General features: G+C 45.9%; 1 protein-coding gene across 1 annotated transcript in view; it reads right to left on the bottom strand.

Moving 5' to 3' along the window:
* Positions 1-6,953: 6,953 nt before the first annotated feature.
* The window catches only part of Rpa1 (replication protein A1), a 62,287-nt gene continuing 52,446 nt past the window's right edge, over positions 6,954-16,794 (bottom strand). The window contains exons 14-17 of the mRNA XM_085695301.2: positions 15,536-15,712; positions 12,850-12,957; positions 9,359-9,445; positions 6,954-7,938 (exon numbers count right to left, since the gene is read on the bottom strand). Of these exons, the coding sequence (XP_085551427.1) occupies positions 7,840-7,938; positions 9,359-9,445; positions 12,850-12,957; positions 15,536-15,712 (471 nt within the window). The 3' untranslated portion in view covers positions 6,954-7,839. The remainder of the gene's footprint in view (positions 7,939-9,358; positions 9,446-12,849; positions 12,958-15,535; positions 15,713-16,794) is intronic.

Below are 16,794 nucleotides of genomic sequence, written 5' to 3'. Positions count from 1 at the left end.
AGTCAGCTGAAGTTTGACAGAGTGATATTACCGAGTTTAACTAGAGCCATTAAGAGGCTCTTCATTATCCCACACCACCGCCACCAAAGTTATCACAGGAGCCATAATGCAAGAGAATTTTCATTCCATCAACAAGAGAGGGAGCCAGTCTATCTTTGTCCAAAGGAAATGAGCAGCTCAGCATGAAGCTTGTGAGGAATTGAGTGTACAACACTCCAATAACATCCCCTGCAGGATTTCCTCCACGCTTTTGTTGGCCAAGCAGAGGCAACTGCACTGGAGCAATCTGCCTGTGTACCTGGCTTGCAAGAGCACTAGCTCAAGGAGCAACCAAAAGGCCAACTGATGACACAGGGCACTCATAGAGACCTGCATTCCAGAGGGCTTAAGTATTAAGCCCCAAAGAAATCAAGGTCTAGGCTATTCCCCTGGTGTTCAGCAATCTCATTTATATTTCTCTACAAAGATCCACCACTCAATCTCGCCGCTAACGCCTGTGCCTGATTCCTATTCTCCCGCTCAGTAAGCTGGCCTGGTTTGAAATGGGCTTCTCTTCCCCCTGCCAGTGCATGTTTTGCATCTTCACAGCGACAGCTGGCAAATTGCAAGACCCCCTCCACTGGACTCTTCCCACACCCACTGTGTACTTACTCTCCTTGGAATTACCTGTTCATCAACTGTTCTGTGGATAAGCCTTCTCCTCTTGGACTAAAACGGAGAGAAGGTATCAAGTTTTCTATATCCTTCACACTTCTTGGAGCGTTCTCCCATGGGAGACTCCCAGGTTAGATGTACTGATGGACCTGGTAGCTTTAGAATTGGAGTGAAGATGACCAGCAACATCCCCCACCCTGGACCAAGCAAAAACTGCACCTCCCCCTCCTTCAGACATTCCTGGCATCTTATAACTTGCCCAAAGCCGGATTTATTGCTCCCGCTGTAAAGTGTATCTTCTCTAAGCCTCACTTAAAAGCTACCACTTGGCAGAAGATCAAGTTAGAAGTGCAGGAGAGCAGCGATGGTGAGGACAGGGAGGGGTGGGGCGGGCAGGGTGCAGCAAACAATGGAATCTCCCAGAGTCACCAGCTCAATATTTAACCTAACTGGTAATTTGCTGTGACAATCCTGCCACGGAATGGAAGGTGACTACTACGCAGGAATGTCGCTAATTAAGAGGGCTCTACTTTTCCCAGTCACCTGCACTTCAGTGTTGGCTCTAGGAGCTAAGGGTTCCATTAGAGCATATGCAGCACACGGCTGTGCACACAGGCTGGGATGCTGCCCAGTTAAGCCTGCTAACACCTTCAATTCGCCTTCAGATAGAGCTCAGAGAGCGCGACTCAGGCCCTCGTGCCATGAGCCCCATTTGACTGACAGGCATCCTCCCAGAAAGCCTGTTCGTGCCTACACTGCAAATGGATCTGCTTTTCCACAGCTGGGCTTTCACCCAGGAAGGCTTGGCGTAGGTCTGATCCTTAAAGAGTGACTTTAATAAGGATTTTCGCAAAGTCCACAGGAGCAAACCTCCTCAGAGTGTGACAGGAACGGGAACACAAGTCAACACCCTCACTGTTGGTCTAACTCTGATATAAGACAAAAGGATACTAATTATCTTAGCCATAATGGAGGATGCTACCATCTTCTAAATTCATGGGAGTCTTGAAACATGGCTACACTGGGCAAACCATTTTTTTTCTTAATTAGCGGTTCATTTATGAAAGGCCTGGAGAGCCCATTAGACGGGAGCGCATTTATGGAGATGCACCTTATAAAACTATCTAGATTTTAAATAAGTAGCGCAGGAAGCCAATGGTAGAAGTGGTGGTGGGAACGACAGTCCTACGGAAGCAACCGTGTCTGCAGAAGGCTAGCCCTGCACTCCAAGCTTGCACGCGGGGTTGAAGCATCAGCTTCCCCAGGCAAGTCCACGAGCCTCTAAAATTTTAGGCCAGTAGAAATGACCTCTGCATCACAGCTGACTGAAGATATAAATAAACCTCACCATGAGCAGCAGTGTCAATGGCGAGAGGAGATGAGAGTCCAATCGGAGCTTCGTTTTTTCAAGTGGATTCTGGATCCACCTCAGGGCAGGGCATTCATGAGCACAGAGCCGCGGTTCCCTGCAGTGAGCGCTGTTTTCACAGGCACCAGCCCTTCGGTTACCTAACCACTGAACGGAAGCTGCACCACACACAAGTTAAATATAGGCTGGGTTATCTGCATTTTACAAGCTCCAAGCGAGCTAGCTGAAGACGCTGTCATTTTTAATGATGGCACAAACTTCCAATTACCAACTGGGTAATCCACTAGGGAGCAGGTAGTTTTGGAAGAACGGCTCACTATTATTAAAAGTTTACACAATCACTTTTGAATTGACTATAAATATTTCACACGAGGCAGGTGGAATTGGGTTCTTTGGGTAGTTTACTTGAGGTAGTTTTCTCGAGACTCAGACACTGCGAGATTATCAACAGCTGAGAAGTAGTGGGTTTCAAGGTGACAGCTCCGAAGAGGCTGGCAATGCCAAAAGGCTACGAAATGGCCAAGTGGTTGGATGATTACCAGTCTCAAACATACTTCCAAAGTCAGCACCACGACACAGCTCAAATGACAAGGCATCAAGGGCCTAGACAGCTAATGTAAATGAGGACCACTTAGGCCACCCGTGGACAAGCACAGGGACCATATACCCAACATGGCATCTGCGTCGCTCCCTGTCAGTAACCAGTGCAGAGTGTGGCATATGTTCTCAGCCTCTGTGTTACCCCTCCCCCCGAAGTCCCTGCTGAAGAGCCCAGTCTCCAGTGACCAGGACATCTACTGAACTTGAACTTTACTGCGATAACTCCTAAGTCCTGCTCCTAACTGACCAGAGTTCTTGGGAATAAGGGATCTTGGCTTAGGTGGGTGTGGGGCGGCACGCCTGTAATCTCCACACTGGGGAGGCAGAGGCAGGAAGCCAGTTGCAAGTTCGAGGCCAGGTAAAACTACAGCAAGAAGCGGTCTCAAAATCAAAAACAGGTATCTTGATCTAAATCTTCTGGGAGGATGTGTGGCAGACGTGAGGTCTTGGGGTTGATCCCTAGGATCCACAGAACAATTGACAGGACACTGAAGGTGGTAAAGGAAGACAATGACACTATCCTTCACCCCACTACTTAATCAGAACCACCATCACAAATACAATTTGGAGATTTACTCACTAATAGCTTTAGAGAAAAGAATGAGGCTGATTTACAAAGCTGGTCAAATGTGCTCTTGGAAGGCCAGTTCTCCCATAAAGTCAGAAAATCCAGGTTAAGGCTTCTGTGGCTGCAACCTATGTCTGAGCTAAGCAGGATAAGATCATGGAGGGTTCCAATGTCTCTTTCCCCATCCTCCCTGCATCCAAGGGTCTGCTCAAATTGCCCTCCAGCCTGTGATCGCCTGGGTACAGGCGTAGACAGACTCACTGCTGGACCAGGGCAACAGAGAACCTCATGAGCCAGATGCCTCTGGCCGTACTTGCAGGGCTGCAAAGCACTGCCCAGGCCCACCAGAACCCAGCCTTATGCTAACAAGCCACAAAGCAGAAGCAGCTGGCAAGAGTGATTCAGTCCCATAAATTTACACATCCACACAGCCAAACCCACTTGAAGCAATGCAGATTCACTTTTATTGAAATAGAAAAAAGTGCCTATTCTGGAGTGCTGAGAGTTACAGAAGGACATGAGATAATCTCATGTTGTCTTTAACGCGGCGTCAGGGAGATAACCCAGGGCCTTATGCGTGCCTGCAAGGCTCCACCACGCCACATTCACAACCCCTATTTATACACACGTATGTGTGGCGATATGGATAAGGAATGTCCCGGAAAGCCTCATGTATCTGCACATTTGGTGTCTAGGGAGGCTGTGGAACCCTTATGGGGTGGAGCCTTGCAGGAGGAAGTATGTCACTGGGTGTGGGCTTTAAGTTTGTAGCTTTGCTCTACTTCCTGTGTGCGGCTGAGATGTGATCTCTTAGCTCGCTCAGTGCTTCTGCTGCCATGTTTTCCCTTCCGTGATGGACATCTCATCCTCTAGAACTATAAGCTAAGACAAACTCGCACTGAAGTTGCCTTTGGTCATGGTGCTTTATCACAGCAACGGAAAAAGTGCCATAAACAGAAAGTGAGGGCCAGACAAACAAGCGGTGATTGCTGGTTGTTGGAATTACGGGCGACTTTGGTCATTTTCTTTCCTTCTTTCTTCCTTCCCTCTCTTACAGGAAACAATTATTTCCATTTATGCTTTATAAAGTCAGTAGCTTGTAAAGGCTACTACCTACAGAGTGGATTAAGACTAAGGTTACCAGACGGGCGGTGGTGGCGCAGGCCTTAATCCCAGCACTCGGGAGGCAGAGGCAGGTGGACCTCTGTGAGTGTGAGACCAGCCTGGTCTAAAAGAGCTAGTTCCAGGACAGGCTCCAAAAATACAGAGAAACCCTGTTTCGAAAAAACAAAAACAAACAAACAAACAAGACTAAAGTTACCAAACCATGTTAGGTAGGAAGAAAGGAAGAAAAAAGGGAAAGGAGACACACGTGCAAACCCGTCTTTGGGATGAGAAACCGCTCCATCCAGTAGGGAGAACAAGTGCAGAGGAAGGGAGAGGGACCAAGCAGTTTCGTTTTCTATAAATAAGTCTTTGGCAGGCAGATCACTACAGAAACACAAGTCAATACAAACCTTTAGACACGGGGCTGCCAAACTTCACTTTTCGACAGTATATTAATTATGTAGTCAATAGCGATGGGTTTCATTAGTGTATTAAATACCACGATCAATATTATTTATACTTTTCGAAGACAGGCCACTCAAGAAAAAAAAATTGGTGGGGGAAGAAGGGGGGAACATTTTGACCCTGCAGTTCAAAAAAGTCAGAATAGTACACTAGAGATTAGCAAAGCTTTAATGGAAGGCATAAACCACTGGAATTATGGGCAGAAATCAGATCAGTACCTTCCTTTTTCTGCCTCTATTACAATGAGACTGGAGGGAATTCAGAAACCATTTAAAATAAAGGCAAAGTGACTAGATACCCTGCCCCCACTCCCCCACTGCTTAACGCTGGTGTTATGGTAGAGGCAAAATAAGCATTGATCTTTAACTGATAGATGAAAATCAGAACATGAACAGCCTTTCCAGACAAACTGTGTCCAAGAGAATTCCAAGAACTGTGAGCCAGAATCTAGTTGGAAGTTCTTTGGGTCCTGGATTTCTTACAAACATTAATAGTGGAACCAATTTCTGAGGCCGTTCAGCAGGTGATCTGATTTTTTTAGTAGGGGAACCTGTTAAAACATCATCCCACGAGGGAGTCCGTCCCTCCAACTCCCCGTGGAGTTCTGTGCTCCTGTTAGCTGTGTGCGGGGACTCGTTCACTGGCCTCAGAGGCATTGCTGCGGACCAGCCCTCCTGCGCTGGGGAGAGGAGGGAGTGCCGTGAGTAGAGATCTAAAAGACTGGTTACTGGACTGAAAGCTAGATCACCATCTCCAACCCGCAATTTGTCAATCTCCAACGGAGCTGAAGACTGTGATTTTCTAGTCAGAGCTTTATGAACAAGGTCAGAAAGAAAGAGCCTCCATAGAAATTGTCAGGGCTTCAGCCAGATAATCAAGTACAACTCAATTCCTGTCTCTTCAGAGTAGGGAAGGGTAGGAAAAGCTGTGTCTCTGCAATCAAAATTGGCCTGTCTGTTCTCAGCAAGGCCGGCCATTTGCCTTGGGCTGCTAGTCTCTTCCAAAAGAAATCATGGAAGAGTCAGGAATGTGGTGCAGGGCTGTAACACCGGAAGCTGGGACACAGAAGCAGGAGACTCATTACTTCAAGGTCAGCCTGGGCTATCCAATGAGCTTGAAGCTATCCCACTTTAAGACTCAGCCAACAAAACAAGACAAGCCAGGGATGGTGGCAGAAGCCTGTATTTCTAGTATAGGAGAGGCCAAAGAAGGAGGTTCAAGCCTGAGACCTCTCTGGGATACATAGGGAAGATCATATCTCCAAAAGAGGCCAGCTAAGGAGAAAACAGGCCGGGTGTGGTGGCCAACGTCAGCGGTCCTGGTCCATGAGGGCTTGTCCAGAGCAATTCAACTGAGGAACAACCTCCCTTCAGTGGGGGATGGCACTCATGGCCTGGGGTCCAGCGAGCTCCAGGCCAGTGTGAGAATCTCTCTCTCTCTCTCTCTCTCTCACACACACACACACACACACACGCTGAAGTGAGTCCTAGCATTTGAGTCTCATTGCTTCCGGAGAACAGATGTCATGTGACCAGCTCTCCACCAGGATAGATGGTACCCTTTAACTGTGGCCAGAAGAAGCCAGCCCTCCCGTAAGTCACTTTTGACTGCTATTTTGTCATAGCAACAAAAAAAGCCACTAAAACACAGGGTGCCGTGACACCCCGGCTCCACAGAGCCACCACAAGCTTAAGTGTACACATTAAAAGCCAGGCCCGCAGCTGCAGGGGGATTGCACCGCTGCCTGGATACTGATGTGCAGCAAATGCCAAGAGGTGGGCTGCAGCAACCAGATAGATAATTAATATGATTAGGAACACACAGAGCAAGCATGCTCTTGCCGAATGAAAAGCCTAGTAGCATAATTACTGTTTTCTTCCTCGCTCACTGTCTACACATTTCAAAGCCTGCTTGGTGTTAGGCTGCTGTGTAAACATCAATAAAATCCCAAAGTGCCAGATCATCAGCATTCTTGGGCACAGTGGCTTTTCCTTTTTTGTGTTTTCATTCTGTTGGAGATGTATTTCAGAGGTGCAAACATTAGTAAGAATGATCTCCAGGCCTCAGCCTAATCTCTTAAGATAGTAATGAGTTAACATCTTTCCCTAGTGATTATTTATTACGAAGGCTAATTAATTGCTTTCCAGTTACAAGAACCCTTTACAGTCAAAGAAAGTAGGATCCACAAACTAAGATATACTGTTTATTCAAACAAAGCAAGGGAAACAAATGGCTTCTCTCTAAAATTCTCCCTATTTAACACAGCTTTAATCAAAAATAAAATATAGGAATGCAAGAAAAAAGTGTGCAGGTAAAGATGGTGCATCTGGCAACCAAATGCAACATTAATTGAAGTGAAAACTCAAGCAATGCTTTGTAGTTGCCTGGATGTCCCTGGGGGACGGCAAGTCAATGCTTATCAGCCATCCTCAGAAGAGACAATTTTGATTAATATCAGACCCATCTGACTCAGTCTATTAAATCTATTAAACCCTGAAGGAAGGACAGTCTTCAGATATTAACGATAGACTTTTGATTAATAATTCTACCCTTTTGCCATTCCAAGCATTAATAACCATGTGGTACCTTGGCAAAGAGTGAGCCTTTGATTCCAGAAGACACAGCCCCTAAACACCTGGGTTCTCCCCTATCCTCACTCCCCCAGGCAGAACCCAAGACATAAAAGTGCCACCACTGGAAAAATAAACCCCAAGTAACATAATTTACCTCATTATCCACAAAGTTGGGTCAATTACTTATGACATAATTCCTGCTTGACAATAACAAAATCTTAGTAAATAAAGGTGACAAAAGCCTGAAGACAGGGGAGGCCTGGTGCTATGTATGCTACCTGCCAGCTGAGTGAGTGTGGCTCTGATGGTTTTTACATAGCCCTCTGAGTACACTGTCTTCTGCCGACCAATGAGTCCCAAGAGGGGCCCAGACAGGCTGCCAGTGTCCCCTAGAGGCTCTGCACTGTGAGGCTGTCACAGGGTTGTCACACGGGGTGGGAAGAAAGCCGTTCTAGTTCCGTTCTTTACTTTCCAACTCTGGCCATCAGTACCACTTGCTCACATCATATGTTCCTCTTGATGTTCATGATCAGCCTCTTGGCATAGTCTCTGTAGTCCACGGGCTTCACGTCCATCACAGTGGCCTTAATTCGAGATTCATCCTTTGAAAAGAGAAAAGCCTTTTGTGAGTGGGACAGCCTGGCATGGAGCAGTGAAGATACCCTTCTCTGCTTCATTGCTTTCAATGAGTCCAGCAGGAAAAGGGAAGTCTAGAAATCCCCAGAGGAAGTGCTGTGAATTCCTGGCAACGGGTCAGTGGTCAGATCCCTTCTGCAGACCTCCTGCCCATCCTCGGCACCTTGTGCTCAGACCCAGCATCCCACTGAAGTGGAGGGGTCTCTAGTCTCTATTGTCTTTATATGGGTGCAGCGGGAGCCTACAGCAGATAGTTAACTTGCCCTAAAAGCTCACTTTTATGTAGAAAAAGCACCTGAAGCAGCAGGAAATCTGGCTTCTGCTCCAGCTCTGGGCAAGCTTACCTGTCTGTCCTTCACCATTCCTGTCCACACCAGGAAGAGAGTATAACCCTACAATCTCCCTTAACCCCCTAACTTCCTGACTGTATCCCAACAACATTCAATCAACACAACCACCAAAAAACTATCCACAGACAGCAAGCTGATAGTAATTCAGAACGTGTAAACTTGGTGGCTGCAGGGGAGATGACAGAATCTCATTCAGCTTGTCTCCAGGAACTAAACTGCGCCTCTGAGTAGAACATGGTGACAGCCAGCAGCACACAAGTCTAGCTGGAGGCCTTCATGTGTCTACATGCTTAGTAACTACAAAATGTCCTGAGATTTCCGATGGCCTGGGTCAGAATCTTGGCTCTGCAGCTCCACGACTGTAGGGCCAGAAGCCCATTCTCCGCATGCCTACATCTTCCCATAGTAAAAAATGGGCAGCAAGAGCTCGAACACAGAAGGTGCTGTAAGGATCAGCAGATAAGAGATGGGCAGGGAGGGGCTGATGAGATGGCTCAGTGGTTAAGAGCACTGACTGCTCCTCCAGAGGACCCGGGTTCAGATTCCCAACACCCACATGGCAGCTCGCAGCTGTCTGTAGCTCCAGTTCAAGAGAACCTGACATCATTATACCAATGCGCATGAAATAAAGTTAAATAAAGTTAAAAAAAAGATGGACAGGGGCCAGGACAGTGACTGCCTAGTAAATGCTATGTATTACAACTATGCAACTCTATGACATTGGGGGTAATTTAAAGGCTCGTCAAGATACTTTTACCTGCACATGGTATTTGTTTAATATATTTTTAGAATGTAAATTGTGAAAAACAAGATTCCACATACAACATTTCTGGAAGTACAGAGACAACAAAAATTTCATAAGCCTGTAATAGAAAACGCCATACTATCTTCTTCCCAGTTGGTAACAGCACCCAAGTGCAGGCAGATTCCACGAGCATGCGCGCACAGGCCTCATGCCTGACACTAACACTCAGTGCTGCTGTGGTCAACAAAAGCAATTTCCAACACAGCCTTCTGCCCCAGGGACCTTACTTACATTATAGGTCTCCAGCTTGACCCTGATTCTGAATGTAAATGATCGGAAGTTGGCATTCTGGAAAACCTCTTCAAACGCCTGCTCGTTCTGTAAAGACAACACATGGCAACTACTGGAAATACCCATTAAACTGCTGGAAAGGCTGAGAGATTATCACCCCAGAGGGCTGGAATTTCTCAGGAAGGAATCATTTGTAGGCGTTTCATCATGTAAAACTGTTTAAGTAGAACTTTATCAAAAATCAAAACACTTTACTTAGGAGTACTGTTTTCCCTTCAGTATTTAAAGGCCTGGACCTGGTAGCCCTACCTCCAGTGGACACTGAATTCCAAGGATACTCAAGTTCCTTATATAAAATGGATGTTTACACAGAACCCACGCACATCCGCCCGTATGCTGGGAATCATCTGTAGATTACTTGTAACACCAAATGTAAATATCATGTGAGCATTACATGGATTGGCCGGTGAACAACGATAAGGAAACATAATCTGCACACGGCCAATAAATGTGCAATTATCCCCCAAATATTTTTGATCCCCAGCTGGCTGAATGTGTGGAATTGAGAACGGACTTTATTCGGCCCACAGAAGCAGAACCGTGGCTGCCAGTGCTGGGGAAGGAAGATGGGGAGCTGCTCAAGGGCACAGTGCTTCAGGGTGGAGAAATGGCAATTCGGGAAGATGGGAGTGGAGCCAGGGGCCTGAGAGCTTGGATGGGACTAATGCCACAATGTATTTCAAAGTGGTATTCTTATGTTAATTTTACCATAATTAATTTTTTAAAAAATACTCTTAGGAAACACATTTAAGACTTGGAATACTTGTGGGGGAAGAAACCCAGCATCTCATTGTGAATTAAGAAGTGGGTAGGAGAGGCTAAAGAGATGGTCCAGTGGTTAAATCACACATTGCTCTTGAGAAGGACAAGAGTCCCCTTCCTGGCACCCTCATGGTGGCTCATAGCTACCTGTAACTCCAGTTCCAGGGGACCTGACGCCCTCTCCTGTCTCAGGTGCCAGGCAGGAAAGTGGTGTACATACATACAAGCAGGTAAAACACTCACATAGAAATCAAATAGAAAACTGAGTGCATGGTGGTGGTGCACACTTTTAATCCCAGCACTCGGGGAGCGGGGGGCGGGGGGCGCGCTGATGCAGGTGGAGCTCTGTGAATTCAAGGCCAGCCTGGTCTACAAAGAAAATTCCATGGGCTGGAGAGATGGCTCAGCGGTTAAGAGCACTGATTGCTCTTCCAGAGGTCCTGAGTTCAATTCCCAGCAACCACATGGTGACTCACAACCACCTACAATGAAATCTAGTGCTTTCTTCTGGCCTGCAGGCAGGGTACTGTATAAATAAATTAATAAATCTTAAAAAAATTTACATGACAGTCAGGGCCATTACAGAGAAACCCTGCCTTAAAAACCAAAATAAATAAATAATAAAATAAAATAGAGTAGGAGCTGGGTCTGGTAGCACAAGCCTTTAACTCCAGCACCGGGGAGGCAAAGGCAGATAGATATTTTTGAATTCCAGGGCTACACAGCGAGAACTTAGTGCCAGTTTAAAAAATAATAATCAGGCATGACCCATGCCTTTAATCACAGTATTCTGGAGGCTAAGGCAAGAGGATTACAGTGAGTGTGAAGTCAGCATCAGCTACATAGCTGGCTGGGGCGACAGTGTGGCTGTCGCAAACAAAACAAAAGAACTTGACGGGAACAAGCATTACAAAGAAAAGCGCTCAGATTATCACAGACCTATTGCCTATTGGGGAGATGGGTATGCACAGCTATTGAGATGGGTGGAGTGGGCAACACCAGGAAAAGGATGGAAGATGCCTTCCTCCTCTGATACCCCTTAAATGCCATCTGATTTGCCCTCCCCCCCGTTTTTAACTTTTGAGACCATGTTCACTAAGTCGTCCAGCTGATCTTTAAGTTGGCATTCTCCTGCCTCAGACTGCTCAGGCACAAAACACATGAACTTAAAACTTTACATAAAACTAACATTTCATATAAACTAAGTATCCCTGTAGGTCACACGGGTATGAAAATAGTTTTATCACACAGACTTCTTTTTGTAAGTGCTATTTGAGGAAAAAGTCATTCCTTGGACTTTCAACATACAAACAAAATAATGTGTTAAATCTTCAAAAACTTAAACCAGACGCCATTACTCTTTAGGGCCAAGAGAAGCATGGACGCATACTCCCAGAACACCATGGTTCCCGAGGGAAGTCCTGCATGTCCTCATCCACCAGCGAAGAACAGTCAACTATAATAAGCTCATAAAAATCCTGAAAGGCTACCTGGAGTCTGAAAATCTGATATGAAAATAGAGGACCAGGCAAAACAGATAAAAGACTATTGTACTTCAAAAGTCAATCCCAGTTATTTCTGCGAAAAGCCCATTTTCAGAGCCCTCACAGAGAATTTAGAAAGGAGGCAAGGGCGGGAGCAGCGAGAGTAAGAGGAGCACGTCAGAACAACGGCAATTCCTTTTCTTTGTGGTCTTTACATGTATCCCATCAATATGGAGGAAATGGAGGGGGAAAGGACACAGGATGTAGATAGGTGCCAATTTCCATGGTCTAGAAAGTACGGCTTTTACTAGTCTTTGTTTTAACTCAGCAAGTGTCTTTCTTATATCTGGTATAATCAATAACCCATTATCTGCATTAAGTAAATCTAATGTATAAAAAGGCAAACTAGTAAAGGTGAAATAAGTAGTTAAAAAAGAATTTGTTTTTACTGTGTGCATGTGCATGCCACAGGTGCACACGTGGAGGCTGGAGGACAACTTCATGGAGCTGGTCCTCGCCCTCTACTGTCACATGGGTTCCAGTCATGGAACTTGGGTCAGCAGGCTTGCATGGCCCAAATGCAAATGCTTCACTCACCGAGCAATCAAGTGTCCCCCCCCCACAGAGAGAGAGAGAGAGAGAGAGAGAGAGAGAGAGAGAGAGAGAGAGAGAGAGAGAGATACTTAAGACAGGGTTTTGCTATGTAGTCCAGGCTAGCCTTGAACTCACCACCATCATTCCAGGCAGGAATCATCACCACAGCAGTAAAGTGATCTTTAAAACAAAGTTAGTTTGTGAGAACCCCATCTGACAACCTGAAATAGCAAGGACCCCAGATGTGCACTTATTCCAAGATCTGAAAAAGGTATCTATCTAGAAGATATTCACTAGGTTAAAAGAACACATCTGAACTTTGAGTTATTCAGAAGACACTGTAGCTCTAGACTGCAGACACACCAGCTCTGATGTGTAAAAAACAAAACAAAACAAACAACAAAACAAAACAGTAACGAGGACACAGGTGGTCTGTGCCTCTGTGTAAAGTTCCTTTATGTTCCCCGATTCATTACCCCTTGTTAGATGAGCTGTACAATGAGAGCTCATACAACCCCCAAAGAAGCAAGCAGTAAACAGCTCAGCGGCACAACACAAGCGCTGTCACAGGGCTAATAAACACGTGCCAACCTTTTCTTTCAGCTCCCCAAGGTACGCAGTATTCTGTCCAAGGATAGCCTCCGCAGACTCCTGGAAACACGTCACCCACTGATTCTCTTGAAAATCCGCAACATTTGCCTAAAAAACACAACTCTCTATTATTGCAGCAAATAAATAAAAAAGGAAGACACCCAAGGAGAGGAAGATTACCTTTTCCTACCTAAAGTAACTTCCAAGGGAAAGACACTGCCATCACACACATAACCCTCGACTTTCAACCCTTTGACTGAATGGTTCCCCCTTATATGAAGAAGTGTCCCGTTTCAGCCATTCTGCTTTTCGTTTTTAGTACAGTAGCCAATAAATCATACGAGCTGCTCCATACTTTTATCATAAAGCAGGTTAGGCTGCACAGATGCTCTGAGCACTCTGGAGAGAGGCGAGGTTAAGCTAGGCTTCACTGTTAAGTGCAGGCGATGCTATGCCAGTCTTTTAAAAGCTGTGACAGATGCCATGGGAAAGTTTAAAATGTGGTTTAGCTCAGTCTTCTAGAGATGTGACTTAACTAAACCCCCACAGATGCGGAAGCATGCATGAGACTGTGCTCCCCCTCTAGATACAAAAGGCTTTGCACTGGAAGTTTCAAATGCGCTTCCAACAGCAAGAGTGGAATCTCTTTATTTTATTTTACTTATTTATCCTTTTTCTCTCTCTCCACATCTGGCATCTTTCAGTTTTTAGAGACAGCATATAATGCAGCCCAATCTACACTCAACACTCAAACTTGCTATGTAGTCAAAGCTGGCGTTGGACTCCTCTTGCCCCCCACCACAGATGCCAAGAATACAGAAATATGCTGCCATGCTCAGTTATTTTATTTTTAAAAAACAAAGTCTTATTGGGTAGTCTGAACAGGCCCACCTTACTGTCTTCCTGCCTCAGCCCCGCAAGGGCCGAGTTCACATTTAGACATCCTTTCTTAGGGTGTGTGTTGTATTATGTGATGCAGGTGGAGGCCAGAGACTGACACTGAATGTCTTCTACTGTTACTGTCCCACTATCTTCGAGACAGGGTCTCTGAGTGAACAGAGAGCTCAGCAACTGGCTAGGCTGACGCCCAGTGAGTTGCAGGCCTAAGACTGAGTCACTTCACTTGTATGCTGGGGATCTGAACTTTGGTCCTCATGCTTGGGAGGTAGGTGCTTTGCCCTCTGAGCATCTCTTAAGACCCACTTAAGGCATTTAAAAAAAAATTTTTGTGTGTGTGTGTGTGTGTGTGTGTGCGCGCGTGCGTGCTGGGGTTTTGCCTGATGTATGTCTGTGTAAGGATACCAGATCCCCTGAAGCTGCAGTCATAGAGAGTTGTGACTGTTATATGGGTGCTGGAAATTGAACCCAGGTCCTTTGGAGGAACAGTCAGTGATCTTAACTGCTGAGCCATCTCTCCGGCCCCACATTTTTAATTTAAAGAGCTGCACAAGATGGTTCTAAGTTGTTACTGAGCAACACAGCTAACTTCAGAGCCAGTATTAAAGACCTTCAAACCTGTCATCAGATCTATCAAGTGACAGAAACAATGACATGTCTGCCAGCAGATGTAAGGTTTAAATTAAACTGCTGAAGGCCAAAAAAGCTTGCTGAGTTGGTCAGGCCAGGACTCACCTTTCTCACCTCACTCTGGCATTTAACCACTTCACTAACAGTTATATTCAACTCCAAATTCTTTTTGTTTTATTTCTCTGTGTAGCCCTGGTTGTCCTGGACCCACTCGGCCTCAAACTAACAAACCCGCCTGTGTCTGCCTCCCGAGTGTTGGGATTAAAGATACGAGCTATCACTGCCTAACTGGTTATTTTTTAATTTTTTTGAGACCAGGTCTCATGTAGCCCAACCTACTTGCCATGTAGCTGAGGATGACTTTGAATGTCTAATCCTCCTGCACCCACCTACAAGTATGAGAATTACATACTTGTTCTAATGCATCATCCATTGAGGTACAACCCAACCTAAAAGATGTAATCTGAAGGCCTTCACAGTCTTTTAGTCACTAGAGTGGCGTACTTTAGTGGTCACTAAAGGAAGTAACGACAGAACAGAAGGGCAGTAGAGCCAAATCCAGCTTTTCAAAGTAAACAGCTTCGCACAGCTGCAACACTGCTGAGTGCTTCTTCAGAATAAATTCCCTGTAGGTGGCTTCTGTATCAGGAAACAGGAACATCTTTAAGGTTTGGACGCATTACTTACTGTCAAATCAAAGCAAAGCACAGCAGAGTAAAGGAGCAACAACCGGGCTCTAGCACACTCCTCTAAAGTCAGTTCCACTAAGGCTGAAATAAACAAGAGTACCCACGAGAAAAACAACGGACACTGGCTGTACAGGTACAATTACTGCTCCCTGGAAGTGCAATTTCAAATTAACTTATCTTCACAACAGTGAGGAGGCAAGCACCACCACACTGACCACACTGAGGGCCGCACTGGCTAGGGCAGCTCAATGCAACTTTTGGGCATAAAACGCAGCACAGATGCTGTTGCTGAGCCAGGGCAAAGCCCTTACTCCTTTACTCACAGAGCAGCAGCAAACTCCCCAACACGAACTCGTCTGTGAGTTCCTTACCACGAACTACCTGGGTTCTACTGTCACCTTCCCCGGTGTGTTGCCTACGACAGTCAATCAGTGAACACGGTAAGGCTTCTCACTAACCATTCCACTTACCGATAAGATCATGCGGTATTTGAAGTTGGGAAATTCCCGGTCACACTTCTCACAGCGGTACAACCCATTCTGCTGGTCAATCACTTTCTTATTGCAGTCCTGGGTTGGGCAGGCCTGGTACATACAGTTCTCTTTGCGAAGAAATGTCACCATCGCCACGGTGCTGAAATAGTCAGCCTGTGGGGGAAAAGGATCACAGACCTAATCAGCAGGCTATACTTGGGCCCACAGGCCACTCGAAGTCGTCGAGTGGTTAACCACTTGCAAGTGGTTAAGTGCACATGCATTCTAGTTCCCACACTCACAGCCCGACTATAGAGGACTGTTCACTGCGTCTGCTATGAGCAAACCCAGAGGCAGTAACCCGGCACTCAGGCACTCTTTCTTAGGCAATGTCTCAGAGATTCACCTGCCTCTGTCTCTATAGTGCTTAGCCACACACCTGGCCACACAATCCTTTTTACTTGTCATTTGTGATATATATGCATCTCCATGTGTATGCTGATCACATGCACACTAATGCAGGAGAACATGTGCCACAGCGTTTGTGGAGGCCAGAGAGCAACTTCCAGGAGTTAGGTCTCTCCTTCCACTCTGGTTCTAGGGAACTCAAATTTCCAAGAAAGCAGAACAAGTGCCTTCAACAGCCAGCACATAATATTTTTAAAAAGTATGTATTTATTATGTGTGTATGTGTTTTCGTATTTGTGCATATATACCACAGGATGTATGTGTAGTCCGGAGGACAACTTGTGGGAGCCGGTGATCTTCATCATGTGAGCCCCTGAGAAGGAGTTCAGGCTGTCAGGCTTGGGGTGCCTTACCCACTGAGTCACCTTGCTGACCAAGCACATCATTTTTTTTAATAATGACAGTGATTTATACCCTTATTTTTAGGGATCAGTAAGCCTTTCCTGTAACAAGTCAGAGAAAAACTTTAGGGTCCACAAGCCACTTAGTCAGTCTCCACTGACACTGTGGGGCAAGACAACCCACTGACAACACGATGGAGGATGATTCAATAAAAAAATGTGTTTTTTTTGAGACAGGACTTCTTTGTGTAGCCCTGGCTGTCCTGAAACTCAATCTGTAGACCAGGCTGGCCTCATACTCAGAGATCTGCCTCCCGAGTGCCGGGATTAACGTTGTGCACCATCATTACCCAGCGCCATAAAATTTTATTGACAATAACAGACAGCGAGTTCAGTCTTGACTGGCAACTCCTGGACGTAAAAAAGTTCAAGAGAATGTCAAAGTAC

Source organism: Myodes glareolus, chromosome 9 (genome assembly GCF_982192425.1).
Source record: "Myodes glareolus chromosome 9, mMyoGla1.1, whole genome shotgun sequence".
NCBI classification, from domain to species: domain Eukaryota; kingdom Metazoa; phylum Chordata; class Mammalia; order Rodentia; family Cricetidae; genus Myodes; species Myodes glareolus.
This window is presented reverse-complemented; position numbering and strand designations above follow the sequence as displayed.